Source organism: Rhagoletis zephyria, unplaced genomic scaffold, assembly GCF_001687245.7.
Source record: "Rhagoletis zephyria isolate East Lansing unplaced genomic scaffold, Rhagoletis_zephyria_1.1 Rzeph_scaffold_02019, whole genome shotgun sequence".
Classification (NCBI taxonomy): Eukaryota; Metazoa; Arthropoda; class Insecta; order Diptera; family Tephritidae; genus Rhagoletis; species Rhagoletis zephyria.
The window spans coordinates 46026-67571 of record NW_016159103.1 but is presented as its reverse complement, the minus strand read 5'-3'; the positions used below and the strand labels follow the sequence as shown (position 1 = coordinate 67571).

The 21546-nt window shown below is 34.2% G+C and overlaps 2 protein-coding genes across 2 annotated transcripts in view; one reads left to right on the top strand and one right to left on the bottom strand.

Annotated features, from left to right (window-relative positions):
- Nucleotides 1-3879: 3879 nt before the first annotated feature.
- B9d1 (B9 domain-containing protein 1) lies at nucleotides 3880-5052 on the bottom strand. The gene is made up of 3 exons (XM_017620034.1): nucleotides 4717-5052; nucleotides 4404-4637; nucleotides 3880-4017 (listed from the first exon to the last, which is right to left on the bottom strand). Exons 1-3 carry the CDS (start codon nucleotides 4976-4978, stop codon nucleotides 3929-3931), a joined length of 585 nt encoding a protein of 194 aa, XP_017475523.1. The 5' UTR covers nucleotides 4979-5052; the 3' UTR covers nucleotides 3880-3928.
- Nucleotides 5053-6212: 1160 nt separating this feature from the next.
- Nucleotides 6213-21546, top strand: part of LOC108365848 (cytokine receptor-like) — a 52372-nt gene continuing 37038 nt past the window's right edge. The window contains 2 exon segments of the mRNA XM_017620035.1: nucleotides 6213-6505; nucleotides 12444-12569. Coding sequence (XP_017475524.1) covers nucleotides 12511-12569 — 59 coding nt within the window. The 5' untranslated portion in view covers nucleotides 6213-6505; nucleotides 12444-12510.

The window sequence follows — 21546 nt, the reverse complement described above, 5'->3', positions numbered from 1 at the left end:
TTTTTTTTTTTGATTTTCCGTAAGTTTGCTTTTAAATGTACATGCACATCGTAATTCTTTTGGAGATATACGAGATTTAAAAACACCCTGCAAGCCTTTTGGAAAGATTAGTCTTGTTTCGATTTTTGATTTTTTATATATGTAGCATTGAATTGTTTCGATTTATAAATAAAAAACACTTTTTGTCACCAGTACTTTATTATAATTAGATCTTTTTCATTTCTATTCTAGTGATATTTACCACTCCAGCATCGCGAGCTGCAATAATGAGTTTTTACATTTTGTAAGTTTTATTTGTATTTTAATTTTAAATTTTGTTAACACTTTGGTGATGAAATTAATTGGTCCGTGTTTATGAATTTATTTTGATTTCAACATTTCCAATTACTGATCATTTTCTTTTTCTAAATTATCTCATTCACCATTTCAGTATTTATTAAGGTATGGTAATATTAATTAAAGTTTCCTTTTTTCATTTGCAGGTAATGTCATTTGAAGGCGGTGGCAAGCAAGCACATATGTACATGAAGCAGCCAGCTGTGCAGATGCGAGTTGTGTCGGATGAATGGAATGAATGTTGCGTGCACTTTTAACACGTTCGCTTTGCTCTGTTACCTACCGGTGGGTTACACACATCTTTCATTAAATGCCACGGGGCCCCACCAGTGGTCACATATTATTATTTTGTATGGAGGTTTGTTAGTGAAAGATTTTTTGCTGTCTGGCCATATAGATAAGTCACTTCTTGGTTATAGGAAAATTATATGGATATTTGCTGTTTTATTGATTTTTTAGATTCAAAACAATTTTAAGTATGTAAAAACATAAAATGATTGAAAACAAAGCAGTTAGTCACACTCTTTAAAAATGTAAAAAAAAAAACGTGAACAAAAAAAACAAACTAAATATATAACTACTTAGTAAAGCTGACTTTAAAATAAATGTTGATGTCACCACAGTAAATCTTTTTGCTTTTCTATGGTGGCAGCGAACGTGTTAATTATTAAAAAAGTTACTTGCCATTACAGCATTTTCTTTATAAGAAAAAATAAATATTGTATTTTAATTGAAAATAACTTGTAAATAATGTAGCTTACTTTGGTAAATAAAGTTAATATTTTGTAGTACTGCGCCTCATTAAGTGCATCCTAATTTATTGCTGTTTCATTTAAAGTTTGCGAAAACAGAATTTAAAACAAATTTCCGTAAAAGGTAAAAAATCCTTTGTGCAGTAACATTCATTCATCATCAGCAGCATTACGTCGCACTGCGCATGAGCGATTCTAAAAGCAGCAGGTAAGTCTTGATGGTGGTAATAAATTAATGAAAATTTCTATTCGAGACGAAGGCTGCGGCTTCCAAAAGAAGTTGTAGCATTATGGTTAATACAAAGAGGAACGACTTTGTTCAACTCAATACATCCGCTCCTTAAAGCTTGTGCTGCTTTTCGATTTTTCGCAAAAGAAAGTCCACGGCAATGTCTTCAATTTGGTATGTCGTTTTGTTTTGAAAGCGGTGCTTCAGTTGATAGAGGAACAAATTATCAATCAGTGTTCGCTTTTGTTACATCAAAAGCGCGTACTTCACGGGAACTAAAATTTCAAGATTGGTTTCTGAATATTCTGTAAATGCGAACTACATTGTAAAATGTTTATCTTTCAAACTATTAAAAACTAAAATATTTGACATACTTTTAAATTTTCGCTCCTAAATACGCTTCAGAAGCCTTCCCAGCAACAACAAAAATGCAGTTGCCCGAATACACACTGGGTGCATTCCAAAACGTCAAAATACAAAGCATCAGCCTCTTTTATATCTAAATTTCAGTAGATTGTAATGCCGACCAGCACTTACTTTGTAGCAACCATAATAAAAATATTTTTATCATGGTAGGAACTGCAGTTGCCAGTTGCCATCTGTATCGATAGTCGGACCCATTGTAATGCTAATTGTGATGGATACAACTCATGTACGATTGACAACTCATCCGAATTGATTGTTCGGTTCCATAATAAGAGCTTAAAAGCACTACTAATCCCAACACATTGAGAGCATTTGTTAGATTCTTTCCTAGGTTTTTCAAATGATGATTTATTTTATATATTTGTCTTCTTTTCCCGACATAACTTTATGTTGTTGACTATAAATTATTCTGATATCTTATTATTACTTTCAATTCTTGATTTTAAAGCCTCCATATTCTTATAACTTGTATATACATTCATTGCAGGTATATTAACAACAGCGACATTACGTAGTTATATCGTGCAACTAAAGAGCTACGCTGTTAGGGGGGTTAAGTTAGGATATTTATCAAATGCATTATATTAAAAGGTAAGATATATCCATATGCACATTATATATGTATGTGCATATATTTAAAAATATGCTTTTCGATGCGAGTATACAGAAGTTTAAGAAATTTTAATTTTCGGACTAAGTTTTCATAGCCCATTTTCACCAAAAGCTTTGCTGCAGTTAAGTGCTCAAGTAAGTTCCAACAACTTTAACCTTGGGTGATCGCCAAGTTTTATTTCGTACTTTTTGCTTTTTACCCTTCATTTGCGTGTACTTAATCGGCCTTATCGGGAACTCCGTGTGAACAATTTTTCCCCAATTTGTTTTTGTTTTGCTTGTAAAATCTTTTGAAAAATTGATTCACATGGAATTGGCGATAGATAAGAGTTGCATAAACTGCAGCTAAGGCTTGGTGGAAATGAACTATAACTTTGTAATTATATTCAGGCAAGTTCTGCCATCACTTGGATTGAATTTCAATCTAACTCGCTTGAATTCAAATTTGCAAGGGTTGGAATTCACTCGGAAATAAATTGCAGAACCTGCCTGATTATCTTAAACCCAAAAACGAAAAAGTATAATTTTCCAAGAAAACTTTAATGATGATATATCTAACAAATTTGTCTTCTTTTCCCGACATAATTTTATTTTGATGATAATGATTATACTGATGGTTGTTTTATTTATAATTTATTTATCAATTTTTCAATTGTTTTTATTAAAAATAGCTTATCTTTCTACTTGCAGGTATATCAGCAAGGAGGAACAACTAAAGACAGCATTTTAATATTTACATTTAGATTTTAGGTTACTTATTTATATTGAGTAATAAATAAAGAATTGAAAAATAAGCAAACATTTTCGTTTAAATTGATACTGCAGACGTGTAAGATTTTATCAATGTTTTTTTTGCTGCAAGTCTTTTATTTTTAAGCCATAACGATTAAATGTAGAGTTGCGAATTATTTGTGATCTGGTATTTCTATCAATTACATCGGCACACAAAAAAAGGGTGTGACCCCCTACCGACATGTATTTCGACCCCCTGAATCCGAATCTGAGGCCCGTTTGACTCGCACACTCAAAATTTGTAGTAAAATTGCGAAAAACCGAAAAATGGCAAATGGACTACAGATTCGGATTCAGCTGGTCGATATTATAGTATAGGAATGCGGCACTGTCCATTTACGAACAAGGGGCAATAACCCTGTGAATGCCTTCATCGGAGTTCAACCACCACGCATCGGGCGAAAACTAAGATTTGAATAATGTAGCTGGCTGAATATACTTGCTCAGCTACGACCCTTCCTTTTTGGTCTGAAGCTGTCGAAGTAGTACAATATTATCAACACATTTTTGGGTAACTTTTCTGAATGGTATGGCTCTGAATTTGATCTGAGTTCGCCTTGTTGGCTAGTGTTCAGAGGCGTGTTACAGCACTGATCTTTGGGTGAAGTTTCTGGGTCGATCTGGCCTTTAGAGATCGTAATTTCTCAATATCCAAGAAAATCATAATTAATTTTGTATATATTTGCGCAATTAGTTTTTATTTCCTATTAGATTAAAAAGGAGGAGTATAGAGAAAGGGGTTTGACACGCTAAAATGTTTCCTTAATCTACGTATATTGCACTAGCCCCAGTCGTATCCTAGCCGATTTGTACCTCTTAATATAGTTGTGAGTTTAAAAATGACTTCTCCATATGATTCTGCCGAAATGCCTAAAAATACGCACGTGTTTACTAGTAATGTTCATAAATAACACCGCTATTTCCTAGAAAGGTTCCCCGGGGAAAACTTAATTCGAATCTGCTTGAAAATATCAAGATAATGGTTTTCACATTTTTTGAATTTCAATTGAAAAAGATCGAAGCAATAAACTTGGATTCGCCATATACATACAAGGAAACTATACACACATTTGAAAAGAAATTAACAGCCATATTTAATTACAATTGAGAAATACATATTTTGCATATTTTTGGGCGCATTAGTTATGACAACAGTGTTCATACGAATTCAGCGTACTCGAATGAGGTTTTCCCACCGGATGCCGGAGAAAAAATTCCTCGGAATTTGATCCCGGTGTAATTTAGACGCAACTCACCTTTCAATTTTCCGCTGCTTAATAAAGCCTTTGGATCCTTCAGTTCAGGATTGCGACCCGTGATCCAACTAGCTAACTCGGATACCATATTACTGTTTCGTGGAATGAGTATGGGTGCTATTATAGGTTCGTCTGCATGTGACCCAAATACCGGCAAATTAATACGACTGTATCCCAGCACCGTTTCCGCTCCCCAACGAGTTTTGCCATAAATGCAAATTATCAATTGTGGCCCTGAGAAAATTTAGTAAAATACATTTGCATACATACATACGTATATTACATACACCTACACCTACGAATGTCAACTTACAGCCGAAAGGAGTTGTGCTCTTAAAAGTCCATTCTAAGGGAAAATTAAATACAATTTTATCCTTGAAGTAACCACTTTTATTGGATGCAGTCTGTGAAATTCCATTTTGAACACCGGACACTAGTTCCCAGTCGGGGCCAGCAACGACTTCGTAACGACAAAATACTTCCGCTGCATTTGGGCCCAGAGGGAATTCCATAGCTTCTATTTGCCCTGTTATGAATATATTAAAGTAACTGGCTGTAGTTGGCGATTCGGTCATGGCAGGAATTGAATTTGAAATATTTGTGTTGCTATTTAATTATAATAATGTAACAAGTTTGTTTTATTGCGGAAGTGCTTTTGAACGGTAAAACAGTGTATGCAGTGCATTTGGTTTGTTTATATGTAACTGGTTGCTATGGCAACTCTATCCAAAGATTTCTAACATTGCCACAAGTATATTGCCGTAAAAAGCAATTAAGCGAATATCTTGTTGTTGTCGTACAAGAAAAAAGGAAAAAACTATCTCATTAATCCGTTCACACATCAGTCGGGTCGCATATTTACAACTGGCCAAGGATTGTCCTTCAGCAACATTTTCAAAAGGTCTGAAATTTTTTTATCAACCCCAATTGTCTCTTCAAGTACTCATCGGTTAATTCAGTGTGGCAGCACTTGCGCAAGGTTGCATGCTTGATGCTTTGCAGAGATAACAGACTTCTGTAATGCCAAACTAATCAAAGAAATAAATAGGTTTTTTTTTACTTTTGTGTTCTTACATTATGAAGGAAAAATTATATTAATCCCATTAACAAGCCTATTCTACTTGTTACCGAACATTTTGACATCGGTAAGTTTTGTTACCAAAAAATAACATCACTTGTGACCGCAATTCTAAGTACCTTGGTAGTAAGTTAATCTATTCAGCAATTCAGCTATGAAGTTTTGTATAAATTCTGCGGTTGCATACTTTACGGGTCAATATTTTGTTACCTGGTTATGAGATGGTAACAAAATTAACCAGAGCACAGAAAACCAAAAGGGTTTAAAAATTACCAGAAACTTTAATTACCGGTAACAAAATTTTTGTTGCCAACGTAGAATAGGCCTGTAAATATATTCTGTTGCGTTTTATCTAAGTAATCAATAACAATACAGCAAAAACCATATGTAAAAAATTTGCAGAATGTAGATGACAACGTGGATGAAAACAATAGATGGCAAGTCTGGCATAGTCAGAGAGCGCAACAGCGCGCTGTAAACAACATCATATAAAACTGTAGGCTCATGTAATCAAGCTGTGTTGTTTTTCCAATTGGACGGTCGGGTAAAGTCATATCGCTAGTGAACTGTGTAAGAAATATAGTTATAGCACAGATATTGTAACAACTTCGCTTGTTATAGGCTGCGAATAAACCTGTTGTGCATTCCTGATACATACATACGTATTTTTTGATAAGTAAAATAAAAAAATGAATTAGATAAAAGCGCCAAGAGTGAGTGAGTGTTTTAGTGATTGCAGAGAACATGCAAATTATAAATTTGCAAGCAAATGTGTATTGTATAAAGTAAAATGTGTAGTGTGGAAAAGTGCAAAACAAAAACAAAATGTGAGAGCGAGTTCGATTAATCGGGGGAAAAAATAAGTTGCAGCATCTTGGCAGCAACAACAAATACAACAAGCAAAAAAAAAAACAAAAACAACTCAACAAATCTCGTACGAAACAAATCGTTAACGTCAAAAAAAAAAAAAACAACAACAACAATAAATTAGTAACATGCGCATAAATGGGAAAACATCAGCAAGGTAGTCAACAACAGCACCGACGGCAGTGTAGAAGAAACTTGGCAAACAGCTTTGCTAGAAAAAGTCGTTATAGTGATTTCACCTAAATACTTAGAAGAAAATTGAACCGAATCGAAGTGAAGACTCAAATAAGTGTTAATTTTTTCTAATTAGATATGTATGTACATACATATACATAAGTCCCCGGTAGAACTAATTGCCTCCATCTGCAATTTGAGCTTCAACAAATTGTGGTTGAATTTTAGGCAAACTATTATTACTTACAGTATAGATACGTATGTATATATGTACATTAGGGTGGTAGTTAAATGTAGGAAGCAAATATTTACATCAGATTTCGTAAACGCAGAACGCCACAGGCAAACACCGATGGCCTATCAACTATCATTTTGACGAGCAATATGATTGCAAGTTTTTGTGTGTGGGCACTTTGATGTCTTCAAATAAGCATTTGCCGCTTGACGCCACCAGACAACATTATCTCAATTTCGGTGTTTAGAAACATTTAAATCTTTAAAAAAAACTTGCTGAATAATTTCCTAAAACGTAATCATAAATAATCCAATAGGGAATTTTTTTTTTTGATTTAATATCGAAATTTCATCGATGCTACCATCAGCATGTTTTCTTTTTAATGAAAATATGGCTGTCAAACTAAAAAATTGCGTGCAATAGATGTCAAGCAATAAGCGCTGACATATTGCAGCCCATGAGAAATAGGCGGTCTCCATTGGAAATGTATTTTATTATATGGTTATCACGACATCAGTGTTTTCCTGTGGAGACAGGGCCTAAGCCTCAACCCTCAACGTCGATACGACTATAGTCGAAGATATCTCTTACAAATTTTGGTCCCGATTGGAGACTGTTGAGGCGTGTCGCACAGGGGGCAAAATTCAGACTCCTCTATGGAGACTCAAAAAATTAAAATTAATTTTTTCCCGTATATATGATATCTGTGACAGTGGTATTACCGATTGAGGAGGTGAGACCTAAACAATATCCTTAATTTTATTTTTTGAGGACCACCCTAATGCACATACATACATACATTTATGCGTACGAACGAACTTGTAAGCTTAACATACAGACAAATCACTCGCAGCAACGGACACTTGTTAACAACAATACCGATACCGATTTCCTCCATAAATAGCCAACAACATTTCCAGTGACAGCAGAGCAACAGCGCTAACATAACACAAATTTACATACAAAAATATGTGCGAGTATTTACATAGGTATGTACATATCGCATCCTAAATCAAAAACAGTCACAACTCAAAAGATCTTAAATATTAAGGCAACAAACTGTTGATGCCGCGCAAGCGTTATTAGCATTTTTCCAGTTAAAGTAGATAGTCATGAAGAAGAAATTTAGGTGGATGTTAGAAATATGGCCTGTGAGCTGTTTTTTTGGGAAAAAATTAATTTTGAGTTTTGACTATTTTTGATATAGGGTACGATGCATGTATATGGATTTGTATACATACCCAGCCAACCAGCGGAGTTCGCAGGGTGCACAATCGATATATCGTCACCCGGGTGCCAGAAAACTGAATGTGTAAAAATGAAAATTTTGGGAAATCAATTTTGAATTTTTTTTTTTACGAGACTTAGACCGAGTACGACCGATTACCAATTTTTGGCCGATGCCGATGTCGATTCCTCAAAAAAAAGAAAAAAAAAAATTACCTGAATATAAATTCATTCAAGAACAAAGGTTTTCGATAAACTTTTATAATAAAAACAAAAGAAAAACAAACAAATAATTAAATAACATTACAAAACAAATAATCATTCAAGAATCTATTCACTTGTTTATGTATATACATAAATATGTATTAAAAGTAGTATATCGCCTTTGCACTCATATCATTACAATACTTTGTTCCATAGTCTTTTTCTTATTCAATGTAAAATAAATAGTTCATTCGAAATTACATTTCCTAATTGTACTCATAGTAATAAAAATATGCAGCTTCTGCTGACTAAATGTGTTGCATTGAATATAATTTGTTAATAAACAGAAACCGTAGATAAAATAATGATGAAAGTTATTTTTGTAACGCAAAAAATTAACAATCCAGTGAAAAACACGGGAGGGATGATCGTAACAATACATACAGTGACGACATTTTAGCATTCTTTGGCTATTTCCCTTTCGTTTATTTAATGTTTGTTATTATTTTTTTATGAAAGTGTAGCTCGTTATCTAACAAAAACCATGTAAGTAATAATTTCAAACTTTTTCTTTAAACATTCTGAGTATGCAGTTTTGTAGCCCATTCCATTTTATTTTAAAAGTGCAAATTTTAGGTAGCTAGGACTTACCATTGATTTTTGGCATTTTTTTTTTTGGGGAAGGTGTTGCTGATTTTCTCCATACAAAAGAATTGTCAATATATGTACTATGTTTGGAGGAAAATGCGTGAACATAAAATTTCCAAAAATCAACAGTAAGTCCTAGATACTTCAAACTTGCACTTTATTATACCAAAAATTTAAAAGACGGATTACTGAAAAAAATTCTAAAAAATCTGGTTAAACAGTTTCAAATTTTGATGAACATTTGTTAAAATACGTCGAATTTTTATGTTTTACAAAGTTTGAAATTTTGACTTACGGTTTTTTTTAGATAGTAAGTTCATTTTCTTTAAAAAAAATAAACAAAGAAAAGTAACCAAAACTTGCAAAAATGTGTCTTCCCTACTTACATTCTCGCCACCGTACATCATAGAAACGAGACATGAAAACACATGTATGACGGAAACTCAAATGCATTAATATTTTAAGCTTTAAAGGAATAAAAAATAAATAACATGGAATAAAGTGCGGAAAAAGTAAAAATAATCGGCCAAAAACGGCCGATGCCGATGCCTGTTAATCGGTCGGACCCTACTTAATTTTACATTTATGCAATTCAAATCCTGATTTTTGGTATAACATAAAACATTCAAAGGTTAATCAAGTCAGCTCAATAACTCAAAACTGATAAAATCCGATAGAAAATGAATAATCGCAATTGGTTGACGTGGTCCAAAGTTATGCGGTAACATACATAAAAAATATATACATATATTCCGATGAATTGATAACATTCTCCTTTTTGTGAAGGTGTTACCTTACAAGTGGTCCCATATTAATTTGGTTTAAATTCGATCATCGGATCATGACGAAATTAACGATGATCTTAAATTTTTATATGAGAATTGAAGTCGGTTTTATTTTTTTTTTGCTTAAAAATTACTTGTTATGCGTTATTGTTTACCTCTAAATGCATTTGCAGCTGCCCCAACGTCAACAGTTTTTTTTTTTGCTGTGCCCCTTTTCAGGAATATTCGGAAACGACGATCACTTTTTTCTGGATTGAAATTTTTTTTTTTAGTTTACAGACCAAGGGGTCAATTCCTGCTCTGGGTGTTCGTGAAGTGCAGGGAAAAGTCAAAAATTCAGTGTTATTTATATCACTTCACCATAACGCACAAGAAGAATTGAGCCTCAGATAAAAAAAAGATAACACAAAAAAAAACACTCCACATTCGGAGTCCTTTTCACTCTATATTCGGAGCGCTCCGGATTTGGCTAGCTGGGATATTAACAACCAATGCATGTACATATGTATGTATGTAGTACATATGTAAATTCATATAAAATAGTGCACAGTAATCTTTTAAGAACGTTAAACTAAATACCAATCATTCTGCGAATTAAATTTGAAGCTCCTGATAAGTGTTTATTTCATTCAGTGGGTTCTGAAAAAAACCCGAGTAGGGGCTAGTAAAATAACACAAGCAAGAAATGAAAGCCCGGGGATGCTAAGGAATTTGTTTTTTAATTATGTTAAATATTTTCGGAATGTCGATAGTCCAGTAGATATATTATACTGAGTATACACTGAGGGAAATAATACATAGTAAAAATTAATTAATTTGATTATATTTGATTAATGATTATAATCAGCCTTATCTTGAGACTCATTTTCCCCGAACCGGTTCACTTTTCACTTTTGGTGTTTACTATAGGCGGATGATACATTTTCGGGTGAATTTTTTTCGGGTGAAACTCAGGATAAGGCAGAATACGTTATGTTTGATCATCGTTTAAAAATGTTCGTATTTAAAAATAATATTTTCATATAACAATTTAGCGTGTGTTGCCTCTAACGGCAATCGAGCCCGAACCTGCTGGGAGCTAAAGTTTCTGATTGATTTCAATATTTTTTCCCCTCAGTGTACATATGCATGCTTTTCGGGTCAATTAGCTGTTTACGTAGAACAGAAACAAGTAAAAAATTCAGTGAAAACATTAATTCATACTATTTGTTATCTTCGGTGAGGGTCGGAGATCTTTTACACGGTTGCCACTTGTTATAAAAATAACCAACCAAAATCTGACAAAAAAAAACAACCAAGTTGAAAAAAAAAGAAACAGGAATGCTCAAATAAGATCGGTGGTTCAAACAGCCGGTTTTTAATTTGGTTAATGATTTTTTTCAGTATTTTTTTTTTTTAATTTAGGTGTTAATCTTTTTTTTTCTTTTAAACTCGGTGTTTGCCTTCCCCACCAATGGCTAATTATTTTGTAAATCTTCAATATAAGAATAAAATTTCAATTTTCGAACTATTTATTTTGTTTGCTCATCTGGTAGCTAAGCATAGTAGATTGTGAAGTCGATTGGGAATATAGAAATTTCGTACTAACTTTGAATCTTGGTTTTATATGTCGTTTGTTAAAACATGAGCCATATTTAAAAAAAAAATTAATAAAAAATATTTTCCATGGCAAACATCGGGAATATTAAAAAAAAATCACCGTACACTCAATTTTGCAGTTAATAATATATTACCATATTTTATCTATAAATTAAAAAAGTATCTATAAATTAAAAAAGCATACATTTTTTGTGATTTCAATGCCTAGTGGAAATTCGGCATAAAGCTGCTACACAACATTTTTTGTTTTCTGCTCCGGAGCGTAAATTAAGAGTGAGAATGGTTTCCCAACTCGAAAACACGCCACATATAACTGGCCGTGTGCAAAGCATGACATTGCCAGATTTACGCCACAAACATTGCGCGACTGTGCAGAAGGAAGTATCCAATCGTTTTAAGTTTTAAGCATCCGAACAAACCACTATCCATTTTTATATGCATACATATGTATGTATGTATATAGATAAGCTCTCTCGAGTAATAACTCAACCGGACAACGTGAAAATTTTGTTGAATTTTGGCGATTAAAAAATCAAATTTTTTAAACCCTCTCAGTGCCTCCTAAATAAATTTTTTTGTGGATGTACTTAATTTTATACGCAGAACAAAATAAGGGGTGCCCCATAATGTTGATAGTTTAAGGACCACCCCAATGTACATAAATCGAACGATTTAAATTTGGTGTAGTTTACTTAGAATTGAAGTTTACATAATATATGTACATACATATATAGCATTTGCACATATGCATATGTACTATAATATTGAATTATCTGGAAGGTTCAGAGAAATACGCAAGATTAATTTAGTTGACAATTTTTTAGAAAAAAAAAATTAACAGAAATACAAATGTGTTCCAGTTAATATAAAATGATGCTGTCGTGTTAAATGAACATTTAAAAAATAACTGAACGTTGCTTCATTTACACTGCAAAACGCTATTGATATATCACCGCAAAGTTTGTATATAGTTCTATTTTTGAATAGGAAGGCGTGTCGTTTTTTGATAAGTTTGGAATGTTTACTTAATCTCTCATATTGTTTTAGAACTGTGCCTACAAAGGTGTAAACTGTATTTCCATATGTGAGCAAGGATAAATAAAAAAAAAGATATTAAATAATAAATACTATACAAATTTGTGCAACAGATTGTCGTCAATTCAAATGAACTTAAGATACCAATAAAAAAAGTGATCAATAAATTATCATTTCTTAATACATAGTACGATTCCATTCACATAAGCACATAAATGAATAATGAAGCTACTATTCTATACTGAAAATAAAAAAATGTTACAAAAAACGGAGCAAAGTTTAAAAACAACGCACAAATCTTACAATTGCATTGGGTAAGTAAATGCGAGTTTTTTTTTTATTTTTCATATTCAACTGCATATATACTATATATGTACATATGTACGTATTGTACAAGTTTACATTTATATTTAGTTTAGAATTAATTTACCCATATGCACATGCATACATATATATGTATATTCAAAAATTTTTTGTATGACTACTCCAAAATACTTAAATCTGAAGATTGAATGTAAAATCAATACAACCAAGAACAGCCAGCAGCCTCTTTGCTTTTGCAGGGTGTGAAATGTCATTCGGTTACGATTTGATACTTGAGTACCAGGAAAGTTGGCAAAAAGTTCTTGTCATGAAAATGCAAGAACAAACCATCATTAGTTTCTACCTATTTTTTCATTTGGGGTGAAACCAACTAACTTCGCTAATTATCTCCGTCCATTACGAAATTACGCCATTAGCATTTATTAAATCTAAATAATGGTTCGGCGACGCGCTTGCGTTCGTTGCCTAGCCCTGGGTGTCTTGTTAAAAAATCGTTTTATAAACAGATTTGGTTTTTATTAACATCTAACTTCAATTTCATTTCTGCGTGGATACAAAAATTGAAAACCAATGGTTCGTCTCTACGGGAAGGCATTGCTGTTATTGAAGAGATTTACATAATTTATCTCAAATGGAGAATAACGAATATTTAAAAAAATTTAAACGACCAACGCAGATCTCCGTTATTTAATATTTAATATCAAGCAACACTTGTATGTCCATAGGAGTTTTTCAATTCTTGAAATAAACCGAATAAAAAAGAAAACATTAAACTGTACTTAATTTTTTTGCTTTTACTTTGCGAGCATATTTGCAAGCATATTTCCCAATGTTTTAATGCTTATCTAAGCGCTTAAAATTGATTTTTTCGTGCTAATTTTCTTCGGCCCTGGTTATGATGCATTTTCGTCATCGTTTTACACTAAGCGATTTTTGTCAGTTACGGCTTTTTGCATGTCAGCTGGTGATGCGGAGGTAGCTTGAAATATTTACTTTTAATTTGTAGAAGGAATCGATGCAAATCGACCGAATTTTTTGCGCGTAATTTCACTAAGCAAATGTTTAAAATATGAGGCAGGTAATGCTCTTTGGCACTTTGGTATTTAGTATTAAAATTTTTGATAATATATGTATCTACTATATGTATATACAATTTGTGACCTGGTTGCAATTACATTTTTGTAAATTGAAAATATTATAACAGTTTTATTTCTTAGAATTCGTCTATTACTATCAAACGATGTAGTAATTTAATATTTTTTAACCAATGTGTTCAACGTGGTTAAAATAACTTTGCACAATTGTCGTTTGCCTCGGAAAATGAGGTTGAAGCGAAGCAGCTTTTAAACGTTTTCACGCAGCACCATATCTATTGCGCATATGGGTACACATACATTTATACATACATATGTACATATGAATGTATGCAGGTACATAGGTGCCTACCAATATGCTAATAAGCACCACTGTAAAATTGCATATGCGATTGTATCCAATTTGCGCCCCCTTGGAAAAAATGATTTCTTAAAGTTTTCGTTGGGTCATATGTTTCAAGTACAAATTTAACTGACAAAAAATTTATAGACTTTGATGCAATTAAATTCAGAAAAAAAATAATTTTTTTTTAACAAAACCAATAAATGAATTTTTATTAACAATTGAAATTCTGGTTTAATTCTGCTCTATTTTTTCCTCATATCAAAAAATAAATAGTACCCACCCACCCATTCGACAAATTGCCCGAGAAGTTCGTGTGACTACAAAAAAATAAAATAAAATTGTCGTCCCAATTGTTTTATTTTTACCAATAGCCCAATATAAAAAATAGACATATCTGTACAAATGTACCAACCGTGTGACACTGCCTTATGACTGCTTTAACTATTGTGCTAAGCGTTTAGCCGAGCATCTCCTCCAATTTATGGTGTGCGTCTTGATGTTGTTGTCGTTGTTACACAATTTGAGGGACCTACAGTTTTATGCCGCCTCTGAAAGGCAAATGGATTTATGGGATCGAACCAAGGCCCTACGGAGTGTTAGTACGAACCTCTAACCACACAGTCAGCGTGGTTTTTTGTAATCATTTGAATTATTGGAATTGTCATTTTGTTGTGTCAACCCTAGTGTAAACAAATGTACTTAAATATTCTATTTACTCCGCAACTTGCAGCGTACAGTGCATGCACAAAAATAATTTATACGTCCAAAAGCATCCCAATCCCAATCCCAATCCCAGTCGTTTGCAAAATATTGCGATGAGTGAAAACAAAAGACTTTAGAAACGAACTGCAATCTATAGTAGGGCCAGTTTTTCAGTGCGAGTTTAACTATGTTTGTCATTTAAACTAAGTTTGAACTCTGTCTGCAGTTTTTCAGTCAAATTTAAACTGAGCTTAAACTAAACTTAAACGCCCAATCTGGCTGGGTTAAACCGAGTTTAAACTATCAGCTGTTAAGTTGTATATTTATAGTCAGCTGTATTGCTTTATTTGCAAACGATATCTGGATTTGAGAAATTTTCTATAGTTTCTCCATATAAAACTGTATATCTTGTAACAGCACGAGCCTACTTTTGAATGTGTGTCATAAAAAAAAAAAAAAAAAAAAATTTGTAAATTAAAAAAATTACACCTTGCTAGGTATAAGTAGAAGCTATTTATTTTAAATCTAAAATAGTTTCTCATCAATATACAACACCATTCATTCGAACCATGATCCAACAGGTTACGTCAAAAGAAACTCAGCTAAGGCAGCAGGCAGGTGCTGTATGTATGTATACATAAAAAACTTCTTAACAGATTCACTCTCATTTTTTCGGTTTCCATCTGTTCAATTAGTTTCGTTATCTTGCTTAATTAGCATACATTAACTCATACAATTAATAAACTACCAATTGACAGATACAGAACGAATCAATATGTCAAAACCGACGAGAATTCAGGTAACATTGAAAGGCATAAAATTGATAAGATCAGCACAATGGATGCTAAATCATAACCAGAAACAAAACGATCCATTGATCAATTCAGATAAAACCAACAAAGAAGATGGAGAAAAGAAAACCGCAAAGTTAAAAAGGAATACCAGAAAAACGATGTATGTATGTACATATATGCATACATATGTATATGGATGATAAAAAGAAATAGCGCTGCTTTGCTGATCTTCAAATTCCTTTTTTAAAAAGCTGGCAGGCTAAAATCATAGACATACATAAGAAGCTTTGATCCAGTTTAACTGCTATTTATTAAGATCAATTCCCAGGGTCAAATCTCAAAATTAATGCGGATTGGGGGCATTTTCGAAGACAACATTGACGAAAACGGCCAGCGGTTGTCAATTATGAATGAAAAATAAACGAAGCATACAAGGAATTTTAGTGGAGGGTTCGTGGTAGCCGATTGGATATTGCTGCAACTCAGCGGATCCAGGTTCGAATCCCGTTCTGTGAAGCAGTGCCCTATGTGTGCAGAGACCCGCTTAAACACAACGAGGTTACAGTATAATGACATGTGATACTATTTTTACCGGGACTGTAAAATGTATATATGCCGGTACGGCTGTGCATAAGTATGTGAAGCAAGTAGATTAGTGTATGATTGATAAGCACAAATTCTAATTTGGGATAACATAATGACAGCCAATTAAACACAACGGCAAACGTATGAAAAAAAAAATATATGTATGTATGTACATATCTAGACGGTTCGATAAGCTGGTAATTATTGCAAATTATCGGGTTTTGGGGTTCGCGTAGGCAAAAAACTTGCAAAGTAGGTAACAGTTGACAGTTGACTTGGAGGTGAAGTTGCTAATTCCTGCTGGAAAAATTTTTACCAGCAGCAATTTGCCAGCAAGAAAAACAGCTTATCAAAGTCAACTGGTTGCAATCTATGAAAATTATGAAATTTATTTGGATGATTTTTATGTTAAAAATAACTTGCAGTTCAGGCAAATGTTTCGGAATAAAGCAAATACTCATTTACTTACGTTTGCTTAGCAAATAACTTTAGCCAAACCTTAAATTTATATTCTTTTCGTGTTTTCAGTTTCACACTTTTGTATGTAAACAAGTTTTTGCTAATTTTGCGTTCGCGTATTTTTTGAGATATTTTTCTTTTTAATTTGAGAGATAATCGTTCGTTACTCTTCTCCAAATGCTGCTGGATATTTTTGACTGGAGATTTGCTCAAACAGACTAATCGATGGTCCTGTGCAATAACGTCACAATTCAAAACTCGAAAAATAAAAACTTTTTCTACTGCCCGCCAAATGGCTCATGTCCTTGTCTGATCCATGTCGAATCCTTACGACTAACTGCAGTAGTCGTTACTATTTACTTTAGTAAGAATAAGACATGTATTAGAAAAGGATTAGAGACATAGGCCACTTAACAGTCCAAGTGTTGTTCTGTTAGATACTATCTCTGAACGTGGAACTTTATTTCATGGGGATACTTGCGCACTGCAGGGTAAGACATCTGAATAGTTCATACGTATGTATATGTATGTATACGCACTTGAAATACTTTGTATGGACAGTATTGAGTACTGGAGAAAAAAACTGTTTAAGTCTGATTAAATGTAACGCATAATTCCTTGAAAAATCTTTAAATAAAAACACAAAGTCAAGTATTTATTGAAATATGAAATTAGCGGGAATAGCGAATAACGCATAATTGAATAGAAGACTTCATGCCATTTGCGTTGAACTCTATACAAATTAAGTATATCTTCTTTTAAACTTTAGACTTACATATGTATGTATCAATACATATTAGGGTGGTCCTTAAAAAGATCGGCATCTAATTTTTTTTTGGAGCACCCCTTTATTTTGATTTACGTACAAAAAAAATGTTAAGGGTGCTAACAGAGTTTAAAAAAATGTAATTGAAATCCGAAAAATTCAACAAAATTGTGGCTGGAAATCTGATAAATTTTAAATATTATTCAAACTCATTTATGTAAAATCATTAACTCTCTGAGTTATAGCTGGTAAAAGTTAGAATTTTATCGAATTATTGCGATAAAAAAATTCCAAATCCTGGTAATAGTCCATTTTTTTTTAAGTACCACCCTAATATACATATACATGTGTTTATACACGCAAGTCGAGCCTAAGCCGCTCCAATAGGCAGCAACCACCAGCAACAGCAGCCAACAGTTGCTTATTTCTGTTTAAATTCATCTTTAATAGGCGAACATGCCAATTCTTCAGCTGTGGTTTTAACAAGAAGTGACATAAAGTCGCGCTATACATTGAACGCACCCTTGCTCGCGGAATCGCAAAGCCGGATTCAGAATTAAACATACACTACGAGTATGAAAATAATCAAAAAAAAAAAACAAAAGGAATACTTGCACACACACAAACGCGTACAAATACATTCAAACGTGTATAGGTATACATATGCTTGAATAAGTGCATACATTCTATATAATAATGACAATTCTCAGATATCTTCATTTTTTTCCCAGTAATCTGACTCTTGAATTGGGCGAGCACATCAGAAGCCGCCTATTTAAAGTCGGTAGGCCAACCGGCCGCGCGGTTGTGCACAGCCTTTTCAACCCAAAAGAACATCTCTGACGGCCGCTTGTTAGCTCCGGTGAAGATCACTTGTGCAGACACTCACACACGTGGACATTGTGTAACAAAAAAGAATCTACATACATTCACATTTTGGCCTTTATAGGAGCTAGTTAGTGTGTTTGTGTGTGCATGTGGACTTTTACGTCTGATATGGCATTTATTGTTAAAAATGTTAAATTATGATTTCCACGAAACAAAAAACGAAATAATTTGAATTGCAGAAAGCCGCAGAAAAGCAAAAGGTAGGTATGTTTGGATGTCCAGTTAAAGCACACAACTCGTCATAGGACTGAACTCAACACACACACACACACAAATACTTACGCCAGACAATGCGGGAATATGAATAAACCATATATCTTGTATGTATGTATGTATGTATGAAGGTCTCCTCCCAGCAAAAACACGATTACCACAGAAATTCAAATGGAATCGAATTAGGCGATGAGAATCGCTTACCTTTTCGCTTCAAGAAGGCATTATTTTAACATGGGCATGTCATTGGCCGTAAGCCCTTACCCGTTGCATTACCTTCGAACGAGGGGAGAACGCATGAGAAACAGAATCCAGAAAAGCGAATAAAGAATGCCTTACAGAGAAGCTAATGTAGAATGCCTAGATAAGTACCAACTTATGCATATTAAATTGAAAACAGAAAATACTAGGGCTGTGCGATTAATTGATTATTCAAAATTTGAATTAATCATAAAGTAAATAACTCAATTATTCGATTAATTGGAAATTATGATTACTCAAAAGTTCAGTTACTCGAGTAATCAAGATTTTGATTAACCAAAAACAAAAATATTTGAGAAATTTGCTGTATGATTAATCAACATTATGAGTAAAATGAGTAATCAACATTTCAAAGTACTCTTTAAATACAAAGTAGTTGAAGTTCCTTGATTCTTTGAAAACAATATTTCTGTTTTCGAAAATTAAAATTAAATCTTGATTACTCGAGTAATTGATTAACCGAATAACTGATAAACCTACTTGCTCGAGTAATCGAATAATCGCACAGCCCTAGAAAATACGATTGTCTTAAAAGATTACAATTAATTAAAATTTTTATAACTCAGTTTTTATACATACGTATTAGGGTCCCATCGAAAATGTTTTTTTTTTTTGAAATTTCCAGACCGTACGCCCTAATTTTATTCATTTTTATGAGAAAACCTGTAAACTTAATTACAGATGGATCGAAGCTGAATGGGAAGGTGGGTAGAGGTGTCTACTGCGAATAACACTCCATCAACCTGAAATTTAGATTACCGGATCACTGCAGCGTTTTCCAGGCTGAAGTACCGCGATGAAAGAGGCTTCGGAATTGATTGCTCTCTAATGTATCATCTTTTAAGGAGGTGAATATTTACTCTGACAGCCATGCAGCCATCACGGCTTTTGGCCCCCTGACGGTGCGTTCGAAAACTGTGAGGGAGTATTTGACTTCCCTATCGCGTCTGATTATTTCGCTATTAAGCTTATTTTGGTTCCAGGTCACAGCGAAATCGCTGGCAACTGCATGGCTGATGACAAGGAACCCTCGAGGAATTACTTCCGGATAAGGACCTCGTGTGGTGTGCTTCTGGACAGATGGGCATTTAGTCAGCCCAGCGAGCGCTAGGCGAAGACCTTGGGATGCAGGGTGGCAAAATCCTTCTGGCCATGGGTGGACCGGAGGCGGTCTGGAGAGCTCTTGAGATTAAGCAAGCTGCATCTCTCACTATTGGTGGGAGTGCTTACTGGTCACTGTAATCATGCCGTAAGACTGAATGTCATTGATGACCCTTACTGCACCAGCCGCATGGAGGACGATGAGGTGGAATCATCTCAACACCTGCTGCTCTTGTGTCCTGCCTTTGCGAGCCTAGATTTGATCTCGGGAATGGACATCAGTCGATTGAAGAGCTCCTTTGCCAGCATGGAGCGCTTCTCCTACAAAAAGCCGTCATTCTCCCTTGGCCTCCCCCTCTTTCCCTTACCCACCCACTCTTCTTCCGGTCTCACTGCACCCTTTTCTCCTCTCCCCTCTAAGGGCACCACCTTGTACTTCCCTTCACTGACTAACTTCAACTTCGCTGTAAATTAAAAATTGCTGTGGAATTTTCCACAGAAAGTAACGATAGACAAGAATTGTTGGGTTGGGTTGAAGCATTCTACTTTGCTTTCCCCGTAATGAATGAATCAAAGCAGCGAAATTAATAAAATATTGTAGAACATTCTGCTATGCATTACCGGTAATGCCTAAAAGAAGACAATATAAGGCAATACGTTGTAGAACACGTTACCACTAAATGCGATTACCGATTTTTTGCTGGGATTGGACTCATTGTGAAGAGCAAAGTGTGGTAGAAGAACGTTGCCAACAAATGCAATGCCTTAATATGTATCTTTGGTCTAATGTATGTATGTATATATGTATATAAATATGTATCGTATGTACATAGTTACATATGTACCACGGAAGCACCATTAAAATGGGTCCGTAACAAGATTCAAGGCTGAACACCACAAACTGGACTTCTTCTTATTCATATGCTCTTCCCACTCTTCTTCATCAAACGTTTGGCAATCTCGACAGTTTAATATGTACATATGTATGGACAAACGTATGGTTTTACTACCCCTGCAGTAAAATTTAGAGATAGGCTGGCAAAGCGCTAGTTCAGAAGAACATATTTCAGAACTATCTCTGAACTAGTGCAAAACGGCTCCAGAGCGGGACAGTTGAAGCTTGCGGTGTAAGTGTACAAATTCTCACTTCCCGTGCAATATGAAAGCAGCTCAGCGAGAAGACCACCGACTCAAGCATCGTTGGTGTCGCAAGTGTCGTATTGTTGTATGTCGTGCCGCTTACAATATTTTCTTTATTTTTATATAAAATATGTAACCAACATGGAATCAGTAAAGGAAAAGAAAAAACGTAAAAATATCAAGAAATCTAATCTTAAAAACTTTTTCTTACCAAAAAAAAAAAAACTGTCCAAAAAGGAACCAGTTAAAAACTAGTTGCAAAGTAATGCACTGGGCGAAAATTGCCACCGCCAATGACTTCGCCGTGTAAAACTGGGCAGTTGAAAGCATTGCTTGGGTATTGAGCTAAAACTAGTACTGTCGGCAAAAGGTCTAGTTCTACGCTAGTTCTGAGCAAGTCACATTTTCTGCAGGGACGTGCCTGCGCATACCACAACAGCATGTTGGTAATGTTGATGACGCAGAAGAGGACATTGCCTTGGCCAATGCTAATGCCGCCGCACTGCTGTCGTCAACATTTTGGTTGAAGAATGAAGAATACATCAACATAGCGCAGTGAGTTGGCTAAGCAAAAATGTGGCTAGCAACACTTACTACATATGTATGTATGTATGTATG